General features: G+C 41.1%; 5 protein-coding genes and 1 long non-coding RNA gene across 11 annotated transcripts in view; 3 read left to right on the top strand and 3 right to left on the bottom strand.

Annotated features, from left to right (window-relative positions):
* Nucleotides 1-561, bottom strand: part of LOC117732899 (E3 ubiquitin-protein ligase pellino homolog 1-like) — a 10080-nt gene extending 9519 nt beyond the window's left edge. The window contains exon 1 of the mRNA XM_034536147.1: nucleotides 335-561. The gene's annotated coding sequence lies outside the window, so the exon portion shown is untranslated. The remainder of the gene's footprint in view (nucleotides 1-334) is intronic.
* The window catches only part of LOC117732666 (E3 ubiquitin-protein ligase TRIM21-like), a 703346-nt gene that overhangs the window by 408846 nt on the left and 268549 nt on the right, over nucleotides 1-25951 (top strand). The window lies entirely within an intron of this gene.
* LOC117732740 (E3 ubiquitin-protein ligase TRIM21-like) lies at nucleotides 1267-5854 on the bottom strand. The gene is made up of 2 exons (XM_034535877.1): nucleotides 5582-5854; nucleotides 1267-3370 (listed from the first exon to the last, which is right to left on the bottom strand). Exons 1-2 carry the CDS (start codon nucleotides 5679-5681, stop codon nucleotides 1758-1760), a joined length of 1713 nt encoding a protein of 570 aa, XP_034391768.1. The 5' UTR covers nucleotides 5682-5854; the 3' UTR covers nucleotides 1267-1757.
* Nucleotides 9754-10911, bottom strand: LOC117733304. Its single transcript, XR_004609717.1, has 2 exons — nucleotides 10739-10911; nucleotides 9754-10131 (listed from the first exon to the last, which is right to left on the bottom strand). It is a non-coding gene; the product is annotated as an uncharacterized LOC117733304 (long non-coding RNA).
* Nucleotides 10589-15379, top strand: LOC117733145 (galectin-related protein-like). The gene is made up of 5 exons (XM_034536554.1): nucleotides 10589-10722; nucleotides 13541-13618; nucleotides 13739-13827; nucleotides 14765-14945; nucleotides 15224-15379. Exons 1-5 carry the CDS (start codon nucleotides 10600-10602, stop codon nucleotides 15365-15367), a joined length of 615 nt encoding a protein of 204 aa, XP_034392445.1. The 5' UTR covers nucleotides 10589-10599; the 3' UTR covers nucleotides 15368-15379.
* Nucleotides 16188-25636, top strand: aftpha (aftiphilin a). Of its 5 annotated transcripts, none has more exons than XM_034535487.1 (10): nucleotides 16188-16562; nucleotides 18367-20059; nucleotides 21274-21449; nucleotides 21803-21932; nucleotides 22031-22087; nucleotides 22184-22306; nucleotides 22425-22485; nucleotides 23157-23240; nucleotides 23812-23935; nucleotides 24036-25636. In XM_034535487.1, the coding sequence occupies exons 2-10, from the start codon at nucleotides 18404-18406 to the stop codon at nucleotides 24175-24177; spliced, it is 2553 nt and encodes an 850-aa protein (XP_034391378.1). In that variant the 5' UTR covers nucleotides 16188-16562; nucleotides 18367-18403; the 3' UTR covers nucleotides 24178-25636. The 5 variants fall into 5 exon arrangements, with proteins under 5 accessions (XP_034391378.1, XP_034391361.1, XP_034391396.1 ...); XM_034535470.1 differs by having other exon boundaries at nucleotides 16190-16562; nucleotides 22422-22485; XM_034535479.1 differs by lacking the exon at nucleotides 16188-16562 and adding an exon at nucleotides 16584-17422 and having other exon boundaries at nucleotides 22422-22485.

Raw genomic sequence — 25951 nt, 5'->3', positions numbered from 1 at the left:
TTTAGATTAAAAACAGCGTATAGAAATATTTAAAAAAACCATTTATGAATATATCAATTTAGGGACGTTTTAGATTAAAAACAGCGTATAGAAATATATCAATTTAGGGACGTTTTAGGTTTAAAAACAGCGTATAGAAATATTTTAAAAAACATTTATGAATATATCAATTTAGGGACGTTTTAGATTAAAAAAATAGCGTATCAAAAATATTTATGAATATATAAATTGAGGTCGGTTAAAGTTTTTAGGCACATTTAGCAGTTGGTGACGTCAGTAGAAATGAGGATTAAACTACTTTTTTTTTTTTTAACCGATAAAAAAAACAACTCACCAAAGTATAGCCGCTCGTGCGAAAGCGTTTTCTGTCTTCCCGGAAGTCCGTTCCGGTGGTCCACGGTGTCAACCGTCTCCGAGCAGTTCGCTGAACGGTAGTTCGGTGTCCAACCGGTAGTTTTAACGAGTTGTTCAGCTGCACGGTGGACTCCGTTAAATTGAGCAGAAGAAAAAAAAAAAGTCACGGAGATTCGGCTTCCGTCTAAAACTAGACCGGACGGTAAACCGGACATACTTCCGGTAGGTTTTTCAAAGTAAAACGAGTGAATTCATTGCGCCACATTTTCAAAATTGATGTATGCCCAAATTAATTTAAAAAAACAGGAAACAGTTGATGGGGAAGAGAGTGAATATAGTTGTAATTTTTTTAATTTGATAATAATAATTAAAAAAACAGATTATATATTGATTTAATGTCATTAACAAAAAGATCCTGAAAGATTACACATTTGTTCGATGTCTAATTATATGGGGGGAGGGAAACGGAAGTAAATCAAATTTATAATTATAATTTTTTGTTTTTATTATCTAATTTAACCACGTATAATTTAGTCTAAATAAGGTAGGCAGTAACTCGTTAAAATTATGTAAATAAAGAAACTTACTTTCAGGTTAATTACCTTACGGAGTTATTTAATATGACTTGTTTTAATGGTCTAATTTTTCCTCCGGGTTACATATATAAAGTGTATGAAAATATATATTTAAGAAAGGCTAGTATGTTTTTTCTGTAAAAATCTTTTATTGTGAAAGAGCCACAGAATACAATTTATGTGTAAACCAGGCTTTACTGTTCAGTGTCCGATGCTCAAGTCAGTGCATTACTCAGGCCTTGTGTTCAACAACTCATGTTTATTTTTATTATTATTGTTTACAGTTTTCTTTGGATCATAAGACATCTCAATATTCACAAAACAAATCAAAGTTGACCGAAGTGATAAATAGTTATATAAACCACTTTTCACACGGAAAAAAATGTTCATTGATACTATTTATTAACTTTAATAACACAATAAAACAAAGTGTATTCTATAAATGTAATAGGCCTCACTCTTAATGAAGCTTCAAGACAAAACTATTTATCAATGTTTTCTGTGGGCGAACATCAGATTACTCAAAGTCAATCTTCAGCTTCTTGTATTTGGTGTCTTTAAAGAAGGATCTTTCTTCTGGAAGTGGAAATAAATGTCTGTGGATTTAACAAAGGTTTAAATGGATATTCTCCATATAATGTGTCATGATGCAGAGTTTAAGAGATGAATGTGTGTATGTAAGTGTGTCTTAATGACGTGTAAATCAATCACCACAGTAAACAGACTGTATGAAATAAGATGTAAAGTTAAACTGCATCATATTCACACAAAATATATACATTTATTCTCTTCAATGAATAAAATCATTACAATAAACAAAGAGAGTGATTAGTTTACTCCAACAGGAGAGATGATCAGAGGTGAAGAGTTTTTACCACCATGATTAAGTTCAGGACTGAAGTATGGGAGGAGTTTTTCCTTGAAGGAGCAGCCAGTAAAGGAGAAGATGAGAACTGCAGCTTCTACGTCATAGAAGGAGACCAGACCCTCCTCATAGTCCACAAACACCCCCACCTTCTGAGGACCAGACTTCAGGGAGAGAAGAACTGGAGGGTCATCAAGAGCTTGATACTCATTTCCATTTGTTAAACATAGAGTCCAGTAACCCTTCTGAGGGCTCAGTGTGATGTTTCTCTTCCTTTTGATTGACTCTCTGGTCACTCCTAAATCCCAGTCAGTCTTTCCTTTAACTTGAACCTCAAAGTAAAATCTGCCAGAAGAGAAACTCTGCTTTGCTAAGACAAACACATACTCAGAAAATCTCCCTGGTTTGTTTGGGAGATTCTTCTTCACATCACTATCATTCACTTGTTTCCCGTCATCAGACAGGATGAGGAGAGGATGAGCTGTTTCAGGATCAAGAGTCACATCCACTGCAAACTTCTGGACCCTCTTCATCTTAACTTCAGCAACCAGCTTCTTCATCTTTTTACTGAGAGTCTCCTCCAGCTGAGACACAGCTCTCACCACAGTCCCCTCATATGATGCTGGAGGAACACTGACCTCAGACCAGCAATTGGTGGGTGGTGGATGGTGGATGTTTAGGGCCTGGACACTCTGGAGGAGGTGGAGGTGGTCTTCAGAGAGGGAGAGCTTCTCCACCTCAGTGCTTCTCTTCATCAGCTCAGAGATTTCCTGTTCCAGCTCTCTGATGGAGTCTTCAGCCTGTTTCTTTGTTGTTCTCTGCTTCTCTTCTATCGTATTGATGAGCTCGTTCAGTTTTCTCTCAACAGACTCCTTCAGATCAGTGAAGACCTGAACACCTTCTGCTTTCTCTCTGTCTGCATCTTCCTCACTGAGCTCCACTTTGTGTTTGACCTCCTGAATCTTCAGTCGTCTCTTCTGGATCATCTCCTGAAGTTCAGCCTCTGTCTTCTCCAGCTCGACCTTCTTTCCTTCATATTCTTCCTTCAGAGGAACAACATTGTGCATCTTGTGGTCTAGACAGAACAGCTCCAGAGGTTTATCGTGCTTCGTACACATCCTGTCTTCCAGGTTCTCCACAGGGTCCATCAGCTGATGTCTCTTCAGGCCTGACATTGTCAGATGAGGCTCCAGGTGAGTCTCACAGTAGGAGACCAGACACACCAGGCAGGACTTCAGGGCCTTCAGTTTGGTTCCAGTGCAGACGTCACAGGGAACTTCTCCTGGTTTGGACTCTTGTTGCTCTGAGCTGCTGCTGCTGGCTTTCTGTTGAGCCGACTGTCTGAACTGAGAAACCATCTCAGAGATGAAGGTGTTGACGAGCAGCTCAGGTCTTGAGAAGAAAACCTTTTTACACATTGGACACATGTTCTGGTTGTTGGTATTCCAGTAATCATTGATGCACTTCTTGCAGAAGTTGTGTCCACATGGTGTGGTGACTGGATCAGTGAACACATCCAGACAGACGGAGCACAGAAACTGATCTTCAGACAGCAGATTGCTGGCAGCAGCCATATCTACACCCAGAGAACACAAGAGTCACTAAAAAACATTTAAATACATAATTAATTATTAGAACTTTAGTTTCAATTGACTTTACTCCTGGTCAGTCTTCACTAGAGATGGGCAAACGATATCAGAGCTCTGAAGCTTGAGTCAGTCTACTGAACCGCCGTGTGTCGACTCCAAGTGTTGTATCAAATGACAACAGTCATGTGACTCATGACGTCCGAAGCTTCGAACGTCACTGATGCTTCACGAAGCGTTTCATTGGAGGTGTTCACACCAAATGTGTTGCGATTTTTTCACGCGAGTAGATCCCATGCAAAGACAGACGCGAATGGTTGCGAATTTTGCCGGGCGGCGCAATAGGTGCGTTGCGGAGTTGCGAAATTTTCGCCAGAGTTGAATTATTTCAACTTTGGCGAATCACCGTTGAGATGCTCCGCCCATTGGGCTGCTGCTGCTCTACTAGCGCTGGAAGCGGAAGTTATCGAGTTGTAGTCGGTGAAAGTCACCGAGCTGTGTGAGCCTACGGGTGATGTTATGAACCCAGACACGAGGGCGTTAGATGTTCTGATGTTTATGGGATGTCCACAACAAGTATAAAGCAGAACTAGTGGTTATTTCTTCCGTGGTGGATGGCGGAAATGATAACTGTGTTTACGGAGACAAGCCACGGAGATAAGCCACGGCCCCTTTTCGTGAATGAACACGTTGAGCAACGCGTTTGGTGTGAACGCAGCATAAGGCCTTAATAATATACAAAACGTTTCCATATTGCAGGTGTTCCCCTATAGTCTAGTGGGTAACACATAGTGCTTCGACACAAGGCTCAAAAGGCTGCTTTAGTCAGTCTGCCACCAGATGTCGCTGTTCTTCTTCAAAGTGAAGCCCCGAAGCTTCGAATCCTTTTCGGTACAAATAGGAAGATGGCCTCAATGCTTCATCCGTATGGAGCCAAATCCAGGCCAATAGTTTTGTTTGTTTGAGTTTTGGTCTTCGAAATAAATGTTTTTCGAAAATAAAAACAAGTGTATGAAAAGTTTTGTTGGTTTAAGTATAATTTAGATTCAGTTGTGTTTTTTTCTTTTTCGAATAAAATCAATTTTTTTATTTTTCAGTAGCAGATTTTATATTTTCAACTTTCAATATTATATATATATTATTATATTACTTATTGACTGGTGAGCAAAATCAGTGGACACACGGTTCCCATTAAGATTTGAACCGCTGATCATGTCCGGCGTCTGACCCTTTAATGAATCTCCTGTACTACTGTTGAGCTTAGAAGAAACCAAAGGATTTACAGAGTGCTATTAATTTAACACTCACATTAGTAAGTATATCACTAATAATCATCATTAACTACATTTTCTTTTGTCAAATTAATGTTAATGCACGCAGCTCACCAGAGCGAGTGTTGCCTATGCAATCACGTGTTTGATTTCGGTAAATGATGCAAGAAGAAAAGGTTCACATTTTATTAATGTTATCAAGTATAGTCTGAAACAGCTCGCGAAACATAACTTAGTCACTTGCGTCAATTTTGTTTACAGCCAATCCCGTGAATCTGGCGTATATAAAGTATTGAGTCATAATTCAGGTCCTCAGCCTTCTGTTAAGCTGTCACTCATGATACCACGCCCCTGTAGTTGATGCCACGCCCCTGTAGTTGAAACCACACCCCCCACGCCAGATCCCGGCCAAAAGTCTGAACCTGAAAAAAAACGATCTGAAAGTGAAAAAAAGACTAAGCCGAAAAAACAAGATTCGAAAATGTAAAAAAAAAAAAAGAATGATTGAGATTAAAATCTGCTACTGAAAAATGAAAAAATATATTTTATTGGGAGAAAAAAAACACAACTGAATCTAAATCATTACTTAAACCAACAAAACTTTTCATACACAGATTTTTATTTTGAAAAACATTGTTGAATTGTTCAATGTTCAAGACCAAAACTTGAATTTTCAGGTTCAAATCTTTTTTTCTAACGAACAAAACTATTGGCCTGGATTTGGCTCCATACATCTGACCTCGTGTCGTAATGAAATAAAAAGAGTGTGACTTCCTGTTTGATTAGAGCTGTGAGTTTTGAGTTAACACCAGTTATTGAAACACAGTATATCATCAATAATAAGAATAATACATTCTATTTGTAAGGCACTCTTCATTCAAGAATCTCAGAGTGCCACAGAGCCAGTAAATATCATCAGCTGTCACTCACCAGTTTGTGGGTCAGCTGTTGAGAAAACCCCGACGAGCAGAGTTAATATTTCTTTGGACAGAAACACAGAGACTCGTCTCGACTGTCGCTCAACAAACATTAATGTTCACTTCAGGAGTGTGACGTCATAGCCCCGCCCCTTCCGGCAGCTCTGTTTGGGAGGTCGTGTTTCCTCCTCCAGGTTGAGACTTTACTGGAGTTACAGACATGTGGCAGTTTAATCTCTGCAGGGAAACTATTATGTCTTTTTATCTTCCTTTTCCTGCAGCCACCAGAACCCTTTCCACAAACATAAGGAGGAAGATGAATAGTGTGTCGCTTGTATAAAACAATCTGTCATGGACTTGTTAGGAAACCTTTTAACCTTTTGAAAGCCGACCTATTTTTTAGGTTTCTGCTCAAAATAACATATACCCAAACTAAAAAAGGTGTATCTCAGCAACCACAAAGGCTATTTGAATAATGTTGGTGTTATAATAAAAGACAACCCATGTATGCTTTTGTTCAGATGTGTAAATATCAGTATATTTGTTACGGGTTAAGAGTAAATAAAGATGAAAGACAGCGAAAGTTGAATTTTCAGGTTCGCCTAGAAAGAAAAGCACTTTCAGGATGATTATCTCTTAGAAGGATGAAGAGAAAAGGTCAAAAACAAAAGAGATCATAGCACACTATGGGACCAGTCTCTCTGCAAAGTTTGACTTTGAAAAAGTAAATCAGAACAAAGTTAGAGAGGTTTTAGTACAGATTAATTAGGCGAAATGAGCACCGTCTGTGCAATTTGAATTTTCTATGTACAAAACCATATATTTCACTTGTATATTACTTATGGTGTTCAATACATCAAATACGGCAGTCTTTGTTGATCAGAAGAAGAAAAAATATTTTTTTCAAAAAAAAGCCAAAAATAAGCAACATTTGTGACTAAGTGCTAAAGCGATTCATGTTGCTGTGTTCTTTGGCTCATATCTCGGTGATGCTTTGGTGCAGAAGGATTTTCTAAAGATGTGTAGAATCTGTGTTAAATCCTCTTTGCTATCTGCCTTTTTCTGATAGCAGCGAGCTACGTGTCGCTAGCTCCGGAAACGTGCTGAGTGGGCTGACTCCTGACAAAATGATGATTATGATATTTTAATAATTCTTTCAGTTGGTGTTTGAGTTGTGTGGAGATGGCTTACTGATTCTCAGTTATCTTGTTTACTTTGATGTATAACATCAATATATTTGCTCATGTTTATTGTAATGTTTTACACAATTTAACTATACCATGGACATGGTTTTCAAAAGGTTAAAACCAGCGTAATCTGGTCATTATAGTACTCAAACACGGGCTGAACCACCATCCAAAGTGCTTCATGAAAACATTCACAAGAAAATAATGAAAGACAGAAAAAAGCCAACAAAATGCTAACTAAAATAAATCTGTACAATTCTATCCAAAGCCTAGTAATTTACATACTACAAGCAATATTATTCATCACTGCACAGTTGAGTACACACCGGTAAACAAATCTATATATATATATATAGAAATACACACACACGTGGCTAAAAACAAGAACAACAAAGCTGAACAAAGATAATAGAAAATAGAAGCATAACTACAGTAAATATAATACATATTGTACACAAAGTTTCCCAGACATTTACTTTCCTACTCCTGGAACAATGCCTCTATATTTTTTATAGAGGCATTGTTCTTCTTGTAATTCAACCTCACACACCACCTCCAACATAAGACTACGACTATGTATTAGTCTAGAGGCTACTCTTCAACACTCTTTAAAAGTACAAAGTCTGGTGATATTATCTTCTTTTTTTAAATGTGTATTCATCGTCAACAAAGTCCACAAAAACACAAACAAACAGGGAACGTATTGACATGTTTTCACACCGTCAGAGTAAACATCTGTGTGAACTCTGCTCTCCATTTGCAGGTTCACAGGTACATCACCTGTAAACAAATATATACATCATCTGTAAACAAATATATACATTATCTGTTTATTAAAAATCCAGACTTTACATTATTGACAAACCACAAACAAGCGGAAAAAAATAAAACATGAGAAAGTAAGTATAGCTCTCCAGAAAATGATTAAATCAAATAATACATGTAGTAAAATAGGTTTATGAAATGACGTATCTAACTGCACAATACTACTAGTGTACACGTTAACACAAATATAATAGTCTTGCATTAATCTGCATTTCTGGCATCATTAGAAGTCTTTAAAAACACCTTTTGCAAAGAAAACCTGAAGAAGATCAAATATTTGGGGCTTCGCCTGCAGCCGCCCATCAAATGCCTTCAAGAATAAAAAAACAACAACTCATATCGCACCCAAACGGGTAACTGTACACCTTCACACGTCTGCATGATAGTAGAGGGGGTTCGACTAATATCTCCTGTTACCAACAAAAAAGAATAAAACAGGGTTTTAACAAACGACAAGCCTATAGGTAAGAATATGGTTTTGTTTAACCACGTTTTAAACTTTGATCAGAGGAGATATTAATATAACCCCTCTACCATCAGACAGTTGAGGGTGTACAGACACCCGTTATTGGAGGTATTTGAGTTTTGGATGGTGTGAAGCTGCGACTGATCGGGACTAACGACCTGTCACTTAGTGTTTGATGCCACTGGTCACATGACATCTATTGCTTCTGTCCATCCGGGGAGAGGGATCCTCCTCTGTTGTTCTACTGAAGGTTTCTTCACTTCTTTTTTTTCCTGTGAAAGGTTATTTTTCTATTTCTTGGGGAAGTTTTTCCTGATCTGATGTGAGGTCAAAGGTCAGGGAGGTTGTATGTGTACAGATTGTAAAGCCCTCTACTGATGCAATAAGGGGACTGTCTTCACGATGTGCATGGCGTGTGACATGCACATCGTGTTTATCATAGTCTGTGTTACAAAACTTAATCTGGCAACACGTCAAAATGTGTGAGGATAAAAACTCAAAAATACATTTGTTTTTATTATAAATAAACGTTTTCTTCCATTATAACTGTTCTCCATCTTTGTTTCAACAGCTTATAGTAGTTGTAGTTCAACTTACTTGAGAATTTTAAGGCAATCGGTTTTCTGATTATTTCCTAGTAATGTGGACGCTTGGACTTGTAAAGATAACTCTTTCTTATTAGTACCGCTTACTTAATATAACTTGGATCTTTAAGTTGTAGGAATTGACTATTTATTGTCAACATAATTAAAGATTGTAAGTTAACTTCACTCAGATTCTTAAGTTGTCTGAATTTACATTTTATAGTTAGCCTAATTAATAATTTTGAGTTAATTATACTAATGTTTACTGCACTTGCATGAGTTGCCTAAACTCATTTTTCTTCGGTTTTAATAACTTTAAATTATTGAGCTACTTTACTTAGAAATGTTGAGGCAATCGGTTTCCTGACTTTTTTTCAAGTAAAGTCAACTTATTACATTTTACAGTGTATAAAAATATAGAAATACACACCCGCGCGGCTAAAAACAAGAACAACAAAGCTGATTTTGGAAGCAATACCGCTTTTGTCCACAGGGACCGCCAGAATCAACACCAAATGAATATTCCTCGTCGCAGCTTTAAAATGAACACGACATGATGTCGGACTTCCCGTGAACATCAAAGTCTGTTTTTTTCAGTGACTTTGAGGGTGAGATCTCTAAAATGTGAGCGAATGTTATCGGATGGGCGAAACAATAACTGTTTGTTTAAATGTCAGTAAAAAAAGTTTAAATCAAAACATTTCAGGGCTGCAATTAATTATTATTTATACCTTTTGATCAATATGCCAATCGTTTTCACAATCAACAGATTATTATTATAGTAAAATAATTGCCACAGTATAAAAATATTAATACAAACACTTTTACACTTTTATTTCATGTCACCATTATCTGAGCCCAAATAATTATGATGTAGGATATTATCCCGATAATCATTCAAATATACTTAAAACTCTTAAAAAAGGCACTAAAAGATCTTAACGATTTAAAAAAAAATGATTGGCAATGTTTTTATATTAACATATTTTATTTTGTATTGTCTTGATTGTTAAAAAGCAAAAGTCTTTTTTCTTTGGGCTTTCGTGATAAAATGTGTGTGACACGGCCAGCGAGCGTCAAATAAAACATCATTAAATATTTGAAAAGGATCCAATGGATTTAAAAAAAAAAAACTTTTCAAGCGCTCCCGTCTTTCTGTGTCGTTTCCTCCTCCTCCCGCTCGGCCCTTTCCTTTGACCTCGTGTCCTGCTTCCTCCCATTCTGTTGCTCTCCTCGTGGAATTTTTGTAAATCCAGCCGGAGACGAACAAAATCCGAGAAGTTGTGTGTGAAGCTTCGTACCTCAGACGTGTGAGGTGAGTTTATTTGTGCCTCTCCGGTGTACACGGGTTTCATTACTCTCTTCAACACTCTTTAAAAGTACAAAGTCTGGTGATATTATCTTCTTTTTAAATGTGTATTCATCGTCAACAAAGTCCACAAAAACACAAACAAACAGGGAACGTATTGACACGTTTTCACACCGTCAGAGTAAACATCACCTGTAAACAAATATATACATCACCTGTAAACAAATATATACATCATCTGTTTACTTGTACTGTATTTTGGGATAATCTGTTATTCTTCCTAAAAATCCAGACTTTACATTATTGACAAACCACAACCAAGCATGCATAAATAAAACATGAGAAAGTAAGTATAGCTCTCCAGAAAATGATTAAATCAAATAATACATGTAGTAAAATAGGTTTATGAAATGATATATCTAACTGCACAATACTACTAGTGTACACGTTAACACAAATATAATCTTCTTGCATTAATCTGCATTTTTGGCATCATTAGAAGTCTTTAAAAACACCTTTTGCAAAGAAAACCTGAAGAAGATCAAATATTTGGGGCTTCGCCTGCAGCCTCACAACCAGCTTGTTGTTGACCTGAGGCATGCGGTGCCAGCTGATTAGTGCGCGTGCGCGCGCGTGTGTGTGTGTGTGTGTGGGAGTGTAATGAGGCAGGTTGAAGCTTTCACGTCACAGTCGACAGGAGACGTCGGAGGAGGAGGAGGACAAACTGGACCCGCAGCTCGTTTAGTTTGTCTCGGGTTCAACATGGCGGCGCGGGGCAGGAAGGTGAGTGTGAACTCACCTGAGCAAACCGGAAGCAGGTGAGGGGGGGTGACGTGGGGGGTGATACGCACGAGCGCTCCTTCGGCGGAGAGGGAACCCGTCGGTTGGTCCGGGGGGCGTCAGAGGAAACTCTTCTGGTTCCAGTTCCTCAGGTGACTTTACACTAGAACCTGTTCGCCTGACTGGTGTGAAGCTGGCCAGAGAGGAAGCAATGCAACTTCCTGCCAGGCTTTACAAAATAAAAGCACCTATTTTATATATATATATATATATATATATATATATATATATATATATATATATATATATATATATATATATATATATATATAAACACAGTCAAAGGGGTTCAGTGGGAAAGTGTGTACTTGCTACTGGTTTCACACTGGGCTGTTGTATTGAAGTGCATTTACTCAAGTATTTTATTACAGTGTATTACAATTTTAAACTGTTTTATTACAGTGTATTACAATTTTAAACTGTTTTATTACAATTTTGAGGTGCTAGTACTTTGATCATTTCCATTTCTTACTACTTTACAACATTTCAGAAGGACTTTTTTTTAACTGCACTACATTTATGTGATAACTTAATTTACAAGTTAATAATAAAACATATTAAATACTAATACATTATAATGTCTTATTATCGGTGAAGATAAAAAAAAAGGTATTACAAAACTACCCAGCAGCAGTAAATATAAAAGATCCCCTTTTTTTAACTAAAAGTCGAACGTGATTTTTTAACCTCTCTGTTCACACCAGCTGCTTTTATTCTGAAGGTCAAACCTGAACTCATTCTACTTCCTGTTTTATTCTGACTTGACGCGGCACGTGCTCGTCACAAGGTGCGCGCGGTCACGCTGTGAGTCAATTATAATGAGTGCCAGCAAAAAAAAAACTCACAAAGGTACTACATATTCTATATAATTTATCTTTTAATGTAAAAACATTAATAGTTTCTAGACCGAGGAATGATTTGAATGTGGTTCAATACATTTAATCGGATGTTAAAAATTAATGAAAATAAATTGTAAGTAACCAAAATGAAGATATATAATTGTACATACTTGTACCGCACTTAAGTGTTTAATTGTCTGTTTCATAATACGTCTATTACATCTCGAGGGAAATATTTAACTGCACTTATTTCCCACTAATTAAAACACACATTATGCTTAAAATATGCGATGCTGTACTATACTACTAAATCTACCCAGTAGTATACAAATTAAATATGTACATTTGGCTCCTCATAAGACTATAATAATAAAATGCTTTTACATTTATTAATGATAAAAACTGAAATGTATAATATTCTATAAAAAAATCTAAAAATAAAGAGCCATTCTACATAACGAATATACTTTTGATACGGAAAAGTACTTTTACTAAAGTAACATTTTGAACCCTGGTGTTTCTACTTGAGTAAAGGACCTGAGTACTTCCTGAGCACATGATATAGTGATATAAGTACGAGCACTTAAAGGAGTACTTCTTAAGGAGAACTTCCATTTGTACATCAGCAATTGATTGAATTGATTAACAAATGGTCATTTTAAGTGTGAAAAAACTCCTTTAACCAAAGTACTTTTAAAGGAGGAATGAAAACATTTAATTAACTCGGGTCGAGGAGAAAAAAATAAACCAAACGAACAATTCAGAGCTCTGAGAAAAATAACAAACCAAATCAAATAAAACCAATATTCTTTTATCTGTTCAGTGTGTTTTTATCTCACTTTTTAAATGGGATGTGGTGCTAATAGCGGCATTTATCTGTGTGCTTCCTTCTGTCCTCTTGGCTGGTGAGTCATTGTCCTGGAAATAAAACAAAAAAACATTTGATTATTACCTTTTTAAATGGAAATATCACCAGATCTGGAACTAATATCACAACAAACAAAAAAACTAATTTACAGTAACAATACATTCAATGTATTTAGCTTTTTTCCATAATTATAATTATACTTTAGTTTGTTTAACTCACTCAATTTGTTTATTTTTGTTGGTAAATGTCTATTTAAGAACACAAACAACTCAGCTGTGTTAACTAGCACAGAATGCTAAATACACAACAAAGCTCTCGCACTGCGCCGCCGCTGCCCTCTGCTGGACTAAAGTAGCTACTGCAGGCAGGAAAACCACAGAATGATGTCACTATTTTGAGCCGCTGCATTTCATTTTACATTTTTTTAATTGCTTGAAGTAACCTGGAGCATGGCTTGAGCATATTTCTAATGAATTGCACATTCTAGTTTAAACACCAACAAAGTGAAATGAACCTCTTTGGCACAAACACCCATGTTTACCATCTCGGCCTGTTCCATTTGTTACATCTTATTATTAAACATATATATTTATCTGCATGGACATTTGTGTCTTAAGCCCCTTGGGGACAGAAACCACTGTAGTGATTTGGCAACTGGCCTACTTTTAACTTTACTTATTTATTGTACGCATATAATCATAATGATCTAAGTGGGCATCTAGGCCATGCATTTTATTATAGTTTAAAAGTATAAATATACTTAATGTTGTGTTATTTTTGTATTAAAGGTATTGGCCCCCTCCAATACATACTGTAATGTTAAATGCTTTAGTAGTGGTGTGTTTCTTTTTTAAACGAAAATACATTTTAAATGGGATATTTGGTTTTCTGGTCTAGAAACACAGATTTTCTTGCAGTGTAACTGTTTGAAAACTATTCATCTGTTATTATTTGACCTGGAACTCACGATATCTTTCTGTATATGGCCCACAATCAAAAAGAATTGGCTACATCCCTAAATAAATCCTAACGATTTTGATTTTTTTCCTTTCAGAAATGGGTCGTTCCCCAGAGGAGTGATGGAAATAAACTGAGTGTCCGTCCTCCCGACGGAAAGAAGGAGAGAGATCTGGTGGCCATTTTTCACTTGTATTCTCAAGATGTTTTACCCCAACACCAGTCCAATTAGATACTGAATAATTAAGTGTGTGTGTGTGTGCGTGTGTGTGCGTGTGTGTGCGTGTGTGTGCAGGCGGTTCCTTTCAGAGGTCCCATCACAGGTGGGATGCGTCCGGGGAAGAAGGTTCTGGTGGTGGCTGTCGTGGACTCGTGTCCCGACAGGTAAAACACGTTCACAACGTGCACTTTCCTTCACAACGTGCACTTTCCTTCACAAGTTGCTTCAGAACTCTCTTGATGATCGTCGTGTTTTTAGATTTAGGATCAACGTGATCCAGAACATCCACGGAGCTGCTAATAATTAACTTAATGACGCCATGTTTGCCAAAATTAAATCAAAATTAAACCAAAATACCAGAACCGAGGAGACGAGGAGCTCTACTGGGCCTTCCTCTCCTGGTGGGCTTTAAACTGTCTGATGTAATACTGGTGGTATGATGTGTTTCCATCAGATTTAACATTTTTGTCTTCATTTTACTCAATTTTCTCACAAAAGTCCAATTTCACAAAAAAAGGGATTGATAAAAAATATTATTATAGTTGATATAAAAAATAAAAATACATATTATAAATATTATTATTGTTGATATTATTAAAAATAAAAATACATATTATAAATATTATTATTGATATTATTAAAAATAGGAATACATATTATTATAGTTGATATTATTAAAAATAACTATTATAAATATTATTATTGTTGATATTATTAAAAATAAAAATACATTTTATAAATATTATTGTTGATATTATATAAAATAAAAATACATATTGTTGATCGTATAAAAAATAAAAATACATATTATAAATATTATTATTGTTGATTTTATAAAAAATAAAAATACATATTATAAATATTATTATTGTTGATATTATTAAAAATAAAAATACATATTATAAATATTATTATTGATATTATTAAAAATAGGAATACATATTATAGTTGATATTATTAAAAATACCTTTTATAAATATTATTATTGTTGATATTATTAAAAATAAAAATACTTTATACTTTAATTCTGTATTTTTACACCATGGTATACTTTTACTTAAGAATAATAATACTATTTTTCCACCACTGGCCGTCCTTCAGGTTCTATGTCGCCCTGACATGTGGACCTGGATCCGGGGAGCCTCCGCCCGATGTGGCCCTGGAGCTCTGCGTTCGATTCGGGGACCGGCAAGTCCTGCGCAGGGCCTGCGTGGCCGGATCCTGGGGGGACGCCGACCGGGCCGTGCCTTTCTTCCCCTTCATCACAGACCAGCCGTTCAAGGTGAACCCAGAAATGGAGAGAGCCCCCCCATCCGTGTGTTAAGCAGGAAAACGTGCACTTGCATGTGAATTAGACTGGTATATATATATTTATATATATATGTGTGTGTGTGTTTTATAAATACTAACTAGCGTGCACGCTGAGCCCCCTCGCAGACGTTAATGACTCCAATCGGACATTTTGAAGCTGAAATGTGAGATTTTTAGTTTTACATCAGTGGAACGAACGCGTCGGGTGTCACAACGGGTGTCACAATAAAATGGCGTCTCTCCTCCCAGATGGAGATCCACTGCGAACAGAGTCGGTTTCGCGTGCTGGTGGACGGCCAGAAGCTGTTCGACTTCCACCACAGACTGACGGCGCTCGGCGACATCGACACGCTGTGGATCAGAGGCGGAGTCACCGTCACCAAACTGGCCTGACGCGAAGGGACCGGCGGGGGGGGGGGGGGGGGGGGGTCACGACCTCCGGGGTCACGACCTTCGGCTCGTGGAGACCCACTCTGTGGTCCCTCATGGACGTTTTAGGGTTCCAGATGTTCTCAACGTGGAGCGAGAGTACGAGTCTCAATTGTTGTGTCTTTTGTGAATGTGTTGAAACATTCGGCAAAAAAAGATCGCAGAACATTTATGAATATAAATGTATAAAATACATTTTAATGCCGACGGATGTAACCACGACTACTGTGAATATTACCCGACGCGTATAGACGTAACAGAAGGCCGCTGACGGGAACGGTTTGAATATTTTTTGGGGAATATTTTCACACATTTTGTAATAGTAAACGAAAGGATCCGTGATCCGTGATCTGCATGTGCCGACTACCTCAAACCACATGGCGCCACGTCCCGCTGCCGGCCGTATTAAAAGTACATGAATAACTGTATGAGGAATAAAACATTATGTCTATGTTCAGCGTGTGGCCCGAGGAAAATTGGCTTTTATTTATGCGAGTATGTGTTTAAGAATAACGGAATTCCTTACTATTAAAAATGCTAAAGATAGTGTGTGTGTGTGTGTGTGTGTGAGTAAGTGTATATTTTATTCAAATATGATGCTTTCTGTTCTTTATTATAACAGTTATGTAGATTTGATAAGGGGATGAAGAATTGTGCTCTGAAAAGTAACTAAAGATGTCAGACAGGTGTCGTGGAGTGGAGGACAAGTGGCATAAAATGGGAATACTCAAAGTACATCAAACGTGTACTTAAGTGCAGTACCTGAGTACATGTACTTAGTTAATTAACTGACGTACCTGTTAAACATGGAACATTTAGAAGAACCGAAACAGCCCCCCGCGGTGCATGCTGGGGGATATTTGAAGCTGCAGAGAGCCGAACTGTCACCGCGGTGTATGCTGGGGGATAATGAGGCAGCCGAAGAGAGCCGACCTGTCACTCCGGTGCATGCTGGGGGATATTGAGGTAGCAGCAACAGCAGCAGAGAGCGAACCTGTCGCTGCGGTGCATGCTGGGAGATATCGAGGCAGCAGCCGGGTTGACTCAACCTTCACTTTCCGCCGTCCGGCGCTCTTCAACCGGCTCAATCCGGCGACGTTAACGGACGGCGCCGTCCTTTTTAACCCGAGTCATGGACGCCAGCGGACATCACCCCACGGTTAGCTTCACCTGTTGTTGTTGTTGTTGTTGTTGTTGTTCTTGTTGTTGGTGTCCCGGGACACCTGCTGCCTCAAACCCGATCCGGAGGACTGGGATCGGCCGGAAGAGACGCTTGTTGTTAGCCTGTTAGCTTGTTAGCTAGCTGCGTAGTTAGCCGAGCTGGTGGACTTCTTCTCCCACTCGCACTTCTGCCTGGTTCCGTTGCTCCGTCTCGCCTTCACGCACCTCGAGATGATCGCGTTTAATTAAACAAAACGACCCGCTGACGCGCGGGGCGTTGATGGGACGTTTAACTCGTAACGTGGGACATGAATTGGCTTCTCTTTCGGCTCCTCTGCACCTAAACCGGTCCTACGGTTTAACGGGCGACCGTGTTAACTGGAGACTTGCGCGTCTGTTTATTTATTTATTTTGACATGATGTATATGATGTATATGAGAAGGGTTGACACCCTATTGACAAAGTAAACTATACGTGTTCTCTTCCTATGTTCAACAGCTGTGGTAACGGCGACAACAACGGACGCGTTGGGCTGAAAGTCTCCAGTTAACGCGGTCACTCGTTAAACCGTAACACCGGCTAACTAAGCTAAGCTAAGCTAGCTGCCGCTACACCGCGTCTCAGCGAGGTGTCTCGGCCTCGCAGGTTCATTAGATGCCTTGTGGTTCGGTGTCAACATGAATCATAGTGTTTATACTTTTTATATCTACACAACTTTACTCATTTATCGTTTTTTGTGTTTGTTTACTGGTCTGTCGGAGCCACCAAACGGGTACCGAGTTAGCTTCGTCCTCCTCAAAACAAAACGTCAGCCAAGTGAGGAGGTAAAGGTGTGAAAGTGGAGATAAAACCCTGAAGGTGACAACGCGTTGCTCCATCTTTTTCTTACGTTTATGTTCTTTTTGGTTAGCTTATCTTAACTTATATTTAAAAGCATGTGACTCTAAATGTTACTTTAGTAAATGTGCTCGTTTACTTTGAACTACAGACACACAGTCGATTGACTTCCCAACAAATTAGGAACATGGCAAAGAAAAGCTTCTTTTTTTTTATTTTTTATGTTTCTCTGTCGCTAACTCGTCTTTCTGGACTTGCATGCCTGGGTGTAAGCGTACAGGTATTCTTTGAGATAAGGCCAACAAAGCAAACACGCCGTCGCCCTCGCCGCCCATTATTCCAGCTCTGTTTGAGTTTCCTCTTTCAGTTTGAAGTCAAAGATATTTGTGTTTTTTTTTCTCATAGAAAAACACATTGTAAATTGCGTTTTTGAAAACCCAAAAGATATTTCAACTGTAATTGTAATTATTCATTCTAAGGAGCTCCCTGTGGAAACCACAGATTTTAAAACGCATTTAATTGAATCTTATAACGATATAAAAACCACTGCAAACACACCGAGATAAGGCTTTTGGAAAACCTCCAGGAACCTTTATAGCGGGAGAACGTTTACAAGGACACATTCACAAAAGTTTTATGCAAGGAAGTGATGATAAAGTCTTGTGTTTTGGATCAGAGGAGAATAGAAAGTCTGCAGACCTGAAGTGCCGTCGTGGTTTATGTTCTCGCTATCTCACTGTTTGTTTTGTCATTACCACTTTATTACTGTCAGCGTGACTCCAATCTGTCTTCTTTTAGTGGTTCAATGATTAAATTATGTGCTTCGGCTCGCGCCGCTCGTCAAGCAGATTGACCCCCGGAGCGCCGCGGGCGCTGCCCTCGTTCACGACTCACTACTGCGCGTGTTTTTATTGACGCGCCGGGGTGATTTTTGTTCTCACGTGTCTTGTCTTCGCCGTCTCCAGGTGTAGCCCGGAGGACCCGTCGACCGACCAGAGAATCATGGAGCCGGATGTGATCCGCATCTACTCGTCCTCGCCGCCCCCGATGGAGGACGGCGCGGAGGACGACGACAACGAGTTCGGGGACTTCGGCACCTTCGCCGACATCCCGAACAGCGTCAGCTTCACCGAGTTCGACACCCCGACCACGTTCGACCAGAGCCAAGCTCTGGCCGCCACCTCCCCGCCGGAGATCCTCAACAGCAGAGTGGGGACGGGGTTCAGCCACCGCTCCTCTAACGGCACCCGCGGCCCGATCGGCGATCTGTCCAAGGCCAACGGCGTTGTGCCGGCAGGCCGCCCGGGCAGCAGTCCCTCAGAAAGAACTGAGACGAAAAAGGTCCTCTCCGGCTCTCTGGGTTTCCCGGGGGGCGTCACAGTCGGCGGCGGCGACTGCAACGGCGGCGGTGCGGAGGTGCTAACTAACGGGTTCGCAACCTCTGACGGTCAGGGAAGCCCCCCCTCGCAGAATTCTGTCCACTCTCGTATAAAAGGGCCGTCCACCGAGGATACGGGCGGCGGCCCCGAGGACGATTTCGCAGACTTTGCCGCTTTTTCCAATGTCGAGGGACACATCAGCCCGGAAGAGGAGGAGGAGGAGGAGGACGAGGACGACGACGACGACGACGACGACGACTCCATGGGGCGCAGCCGGCCGGCGGAGGCCGCCTGCCACGAAGAGCACTGTGACGCGGAGCAGGAAACGCCTTCAGAAGACAATGTCAGGGACTCGCACAGAATCGGACCCGGCGAGTCCGGCTCCGATTCCATATCCGTTCCCGCTGAGGCCCCCGGTGGCTCGTGCAACACGGACCGGGGCTCTCCGCAAAGGGACGTAGCCGTCGCACCGCAGCACTTGGCCCCAGAGGCAGTTTGCACTCTCAGACCCCCCCTCGCTCTGAACGGGGTGGACGCAGCCCGCGGGGACGATTCCAACGGCGCTGCGAGCTGCGGCGAAAGCGACCTCTCGCCGGATGCAGCCGCAGACGGCGAGGCGGGACAGTCGGAGGGGAAGGGCTCCGGTAACGACACGGAGACGGAGACGTCGCTGGGCCGGCCGCTGTCGACGGACGCTCTGGAGGAGTTCGGCGACATGAGCACCACGGGCTCGGTGCCCTCGCCGCCCCTCCGAGGGGAGGCCGCCACGCCGGCCGACCACAGCCAGCTGGCCGAGGACGACGAGGACTTTGGTGACTTTGGAGACGCCGGCTCATTCGGCGGCCAGGGCTTCGCCGACTTCGACCAGCTGGATGTCCAGCGGGAGCCGAGCCGGCCGGGCAGCCCCGCCGCCGCCCGGGAAACCACAAACGGCGAGGACGAAGACGACTTCGGCGACTTCAACTCCCCCAAATGTCACGCCGGTGAAAACGAGGGGGAGGATGGAGGCGAGTTTGAGGACTTCCCCGTCAGCGACAGTTTCGGGAATTTCAACTCGGTGGCTGACGGCGAGGCGGATGCCGGGTGGAGCGCCTTCGGGGAGCAGCAGCAGCAGGTCCACGACGAGGAGGAGGAGCAGGAGAAGGGGGAGGAGTCCTGGGCGGCTTTCAGCACGGACCAGAGCGTCACTCCTCCTGCAGAGAGCAGAGAGGAGGACGAGTGGCACGAGGGCGAACTTCCCGCAGTCAGCAAGGAAACCATCAGGACAGACCGACAGTCGGTAAGAACTGTGGGAAGTAAACTGGTCAGACTGGGAGTTATTCATCCACAGATGATGAAAACTGGTCACAATGAAGTATCGACGAAAACCTCGAAATATCAAACCAAACCGATCTTAATGGAGAGAACTCTTTAAGACGTGGAAAAACATTTAAAAGTAGCATAAAAAGACATTAAATTAGGTCCCTGCAGGCGGTTTGGCCTAATATGTATATATTGCGGTATAATTTTGAAGCACAATATACATCATGCTATATCCACTTTTCCACTTTTTTATTAACATCTATAGTGTTTTTTGCCATTATGTCATAAAGACGCCGTCATATTTATACACAGATGCTTATAAATATCTCTCGGGTCTGAGAGGTAAATCATTTTTACAATAAACTTAATTTTTAGAGTTAAATGACATTTATACGACAATAAATATGCGCAGGACAAAAAGCAAAGAAGAGGAAGATGTTATTTAAATGAGTTCCTCGTGTTTGTTCCTGTTGAACATTAAGCGACCCCTTTAGAGAGCGGCCGGTGTAACCAGTGGAGCGTCTGGGCCTCGCCGGGCTGAAGGCTCCTTTAGTTTCACCCTCGATGACACCCGACTCCACCCCTGGGTGCTGGAGTCGGGTGTCATCGAGGGTGGAACTGAAAATACGGTTGATTGAGACGCCATGCAGCACCACTCCTGAGTGGAATATATTTAGTTTTTGTATCAAACTTTTAAAAAAACAACCTCTTTGATAAATATTTTTAAAAACTATTTAAAGTATTTTAGTTTGACTTCACAAAACTTGATTTACAAAACTTAAAGGCTCCACACTTTAGTTTGTATCGTCTGTCTGTCTGTTTGTCTGTCTGTCTGTCTGTCTCTCTGTCTCTCTGTCTGTCTGTCTGTGTCTCTGTCTCTCTGTCTCTCTGTCTGTCTGTTTGTCTGTCTTTCTGTGTCTCTGTCTGTCTGTGTGTCTGTGTCTCTGTCTGTCTGTCTGTCTGTCTTTCTGTCTGTCTGTCTGTCTGTCTGTCTGTCTGTCTTTCTGTCTGTCTGTCTGTCTGTCTGTCGACAGGAAGAGACCCTCGGATTGTTGGTTTTCAAAGTTCAGTTGGAGAACAAAACAATTCAAGTCATTTCCTCAGATCGTTAAAAGTGTTTTTGTAGGATGTGAGTAAATGCCTGCTTTCTCTCTATCTATCCCCCCCCCCCCCCCCCCCCCCCCCCCCCAGGCGTCGCTGTCTCTCCGTCTGGAGAAGCTGTTTCAGGGCAGCTTCCCTCAGACCGCCGCCCCCCCTGTGGAGGACGAGGTGGAGTCCCTGAGGGTCCTGGTGGGACCTCCGGAGGACCAACTTCATCCGGGAGCCGATGAGGAGAAGAAGAAGACGACGACGTTGCCTAGCAACGGGTGAGGTTTTAAACCTGAGAACTGCATCAGAAAGTCTTCAGAGGCAACAAGTGTTGAGCGTCTCTTCTGTTTCATGGTGTTTCTTTCAAAGAGTTCACGTTGAAATGTTTATTTTCTTTCTTTTGTAACTTTCTTTAAAAATTCTTTCTTCCCACAAATGAATCGTCCCGTCTTAATGACGTAAAAACCGAATCCCGTCTTTCTTTCATGGCCGATTTGTTAAACGGGAAGAATTCAAACTGAGTTTCTGAATCTCTTGTACGTCACATGGAAGGTTTCCGCTCCTCCTGCGTGAATGTTTCGTCCTCTTTGAGTCTCTTTTTTTTAAAGCCCGTCTCCGGCGCGTCCCTCAGGTGTGTGCGTGGCGGCGTCTGGCTGCACCTTCAGGACATCCACGAGTCGGTCGGCCTCCGGTACCAGTGGGGCGGCTCCTACTGCAACAAGGCGCTGCTCTGCTGCCTCGGCATCGACACCCGGAACATCGTAAGCCCCGCCCCCCTCCGCCGGAAACCCTTCTGACCTGCTTGACCTTTTGATTGACCTCCGCCTCTACTAACGCGCTGCTTTTTTAATGTGTGCAGCTGTTCACGGGACAAAAGAAGCAGCCGGTCATCGTGCCCATGTACGCCGCCAGCCTGGTGAGTAGCTCGCCCCTTATAGTTGTTGTTGTTGTTGTTGTTGTTGTTGTTGTTGTTGTTGTTGTTAAATATTTGCGCCCCCCTTTTGCTTTGCAGGGGATGCTGGAACCAACCAAAGAGCCCGTGAAGCCCGTCTCTGCAGCAGAGATGATCGCCTCCATAGCCCAGGCGCCTCCAGCGGCTCCAGAGACCAGCTCCTGTCCCTCGGACCCGGTCCAGGTGAGACCCCCCCACCCCCCCACCCCAGAGCGTCTGAACCTCACTCCTATATGTATCTATTTCTGATAGAAGTTTTTAGTGTGGCGTATAAACTGTTCGACCTGCCCCCCTCCAGCAGGAGGCGCTCCCACCCGTCCAGTTCGACTGGAGCAGCAGTGGCCTTACCAACCCTCTGGACGGTAGGTGACCTTTGGCCTCTGACCCCTCCCCGCCCCCCCTTACACTTTTCTAACCCCTCGTACTGTCTCCTTCAAGTCTGTAGAATATACAGACCAGTGTTGTTGTTGTTGTTGTTGTTGTTGTTGTTGTATACAATTATGTAGATGTGAAGAAAAAAAAAACTTAATTAAAGGAAAAATCCACAATAAACTGTGTCGGTGAAACGATTCGTCACCTGACGCACAAAAGTCTTTATTCTTCCTCCAGTCGAGACTCAGGACTCTAAATAAATACGTTTTTAAACGATCAGCCTGATGTTCGCAAACCGTTAAGTTATAAAAAAATTTTTAAAAACGCCAGTCCAAAAAATGTAAACGGCAGTAAAACGTTTTTAGTTTTTTTTTTTTGCTGTGTGGAAACAAATTGTCTAAAACGGCGATTTCAAAATCAGCAATCTGCACGTCGCCACGGTGACGGTGGATCTTTCCTTTAACCGCTCATGAAAACAACATGGCCGCTCTGCATGAAGACTTAGACCCGTCTAACATTTAGAGGACTCTGCTCTCATCACTGACACTGCTGCATGTTTTCCTCTTTCTCTCTCTCTATTTTCTCTTTCTCTCTCTCTCTCTCTCTTTCTCTTTGTCTGTCTGTTAACCTCTGCTGCCCCCCCCCCCCCCTCACCGTGCAGCGAGCGGAGGCTCGTCTCTATTAAACCTGGACTTCTTTGGTCCTGTGGAGGATTCAGGCTCCAGCAGCTCGCCCTCCATCCCAGGTCAGCAGCTGCTCACGCCTCCTCGCCTCCTCGCCTCCTCGCCTCCTGTCTCCTCTCTCCTAACTCCTAAAGGAGAACTCCCTCCTCACTGTTAGTGAGCGGCGTGGAGTCGAAATCTTTTAAATCTGGTTTATTGACGGAAAAATAATCAAACATTTTTAGAAAAATAACTAAAATATGAAAATTATATATTTTTTTACTTAAAAGCAATGACAATATAAACAAGACGGACGACATTATAACTATTTTAACATTTGTGTAAAATAGATTTATTTTTAAAAAAATGAGGAAAAGAAATATTCGACCAAAATATGCTTTAAAAGTCAGTCAACACAAAATAAATATTGTTTTAAAAATACAAAACCCTTTTTAATGCTCCTCTCTATGATGATGTATATCATGTTTTATTTTATTTTAAAACCCGTGCAGCTTAAGTTTAGTTCACCCCTTCAAAATAAGAGCTTTTCGTTTTGCCGCGTCCCAACACTTTTAAAGGCCGGTGACTTGGCCGCTTTCCTCCGGGACGTCATGCTTCCTTGTGTCCTTGTGTCCTCGTGTCCTCGTTTTGCAGGCGTCGACCCGGAGCTGTACGAGCTGACGACGGCCAAGCTGGACTCCGGCGGCCCCGGCAGCCGTGTGGCGGACGCCTTCGCCCGCCTGATGTCCACCATGGAGAAGACCAGCACGTCCACCAGGTCAGAGGTCAAAGGGGGAGTAGGGGGCTAGATTTCACAATCCTCCACAGTACTATTCATCATCGGCGTGTTTCTTTTGTGCGACTTCCTGTCCTGACAGGAAGCCGAGGAAAGAGGAGAACCTGAGCGACGAGGCGTCCAAAGTGATCGCCGGTCTGCCCGACCTGTCCTTCATGCAGGCCAAGGTGCTGATGTTCCCCGCCACGCTGACGCCGCTCGGCTGCCAGGCCACGCCGGACTGAAGCCCCGCCCCTCTCCTCTTCCACTGACATCCCCTCTGCCCACAGGCCCCTTCCCCACCGACCGGGCCCATCTTAACAAGTTGTCCTCGCCTTCTTTCTTTCTTTCTTTCTTTTTATTCTTCTCTGGCTGCGTCCTTAGTTCCTTTCATACTTAATTTAATTTTTAATTTGCGCTTTTTGTTTTTCAACTCATACACTTTTTTTATTATTATTATTATTATTATTATTATTATAAAGCGAAGCATTTATGATCACAGGGAACCGCTTGACCTGCACATTTAACAGGAAAAAAGGATTAATTTATAGAGTTGATAATTTATAGCAGGAGGTGTAGATGTGTGTGTGTGTGTGTGTGTGTGTGTGTGTGTGTGTGTGTGTGTGTGTGTGTGTGTGTGTGTGAGCGCCGTTCATATCTAGAAGAATCATCGTGTATATAATCAGGGATAAAATGTCGATATTCCTTTTCCGTTCTTAATTCTGAGCGATTCTCCGGCTGGTTTTTCCGTCTCCGTGTTCGTGTCTGTGAAGGAAACACTTGGCTGAAGCTCTCGGAATCAAAATGAAGTGGAATACATGTACGTTTTTAAATTAATACGTTTATATACATCTATAAAATCCCTCTCTATACATATAAATATATAAATATATATTTATCGACTTGAAACCACACTGCCTGCAAAATCCAGCTGGATGTTTTTGTCCCCTTTCGTTGTGTTTAAAGGCCTTTTTTTTATTTACCTGCAGTCTGTGTCGATTTTCTTCGTGTCCACTTTTTCTTTTTTTTGTCATTTAATGCACTTTTTCTTTCTTTTTTCTTTTTTTTTAAATATAACTTATGCCCCCCGCCCTCCTGTTTTTTATTTTTCACTCTTACGTTCTTTAGTCTTCTGTTGTCATGCGGAGCTTTTTTATTTTGTATTCCACGTTATTTACACGTGTTGCGGCCGCTGGATTAACAACAAGTTTCTTTCCTCGTTTGTGTCGTTTTCTCTCTTTTTATGGCGGTGAAAACGGGACTTTTTCTTCTTTTTGTTGGTTAAAACCACTGAAACGTACGTTTCTCTTTAGTGAAGGTCGACTCTCATCGGAAGGGAATCGAGGGACCAATTTGTGCGCGTACGTCTGATATGAAGTGCTTTTTTTTTCTTTTTTTTGTGTGCGATATTTCTTTTGGTTATTTTTCTTTTGCTCATGCTACTGTCGGGCCCCGTCGTCTCCCAGGAGGATTTTGCACATTGTAAAGATGAAATGGATGTAATCATAGTTCACTGTGGCTTTAGACTGTGCAGTTAAAACTATGGACTGTAAAATGTACGGGAAAATTCCTATGGAAAAAAACTGAATCACTTGAAGAGCCTGTCAAAAGGTTGTTGTGCATGCCCGGGTTCTTTTGAGACGATACGTGTGTAAATTTTACTTTTAGTGTACACAAGAAATTAAAATAGTTATCTTCTCTGCTTGTTTCTGATTCTTTTGGACGAAGTCGTATTGAGATTATTATTATTTTTTTTTTATAAAACGACCTATTTTGGATGAAATAGAAATTTATAAAAAGCTTTATAGACTTTTACATTGTTACAGTTTTATAATACTATTCTAGGTTCATCATTTAAAAAAAATTAATTAAAATGTTAAAACAAAGTAAATAAAAAAAAAATGTATTGGTCAGTTAAATTCCATGAATTTCATTTAATTATTTAACTAAGATTAAAAAAAAGTGTTCTGCTTTTAAATGTAATTATTTTTATTTGTTTTTAAATGAAACTTACTCACA

The sequence above is a fragment of the Cyclopterus lumpus genome, chromosome 1 (genome assembly GCF_009769545.1).
Source record: "Cyclopterus lumpus isolate fCycLum1 chromosome 1, fCycLum1.pri, whole genome shotgun sequence".
In the NCBI taxonomy this organism is placed as follows: domain Eukaryota; kingdom Metazoa; phylum Chordata; class Actinopteri; order Perciformes; family Cyclopteridae; genus Cyclopterus; species Cyclopterus lumpus.
This window is presented reverse-complemented; position numbering and strand designations above follow the sequence as displayed.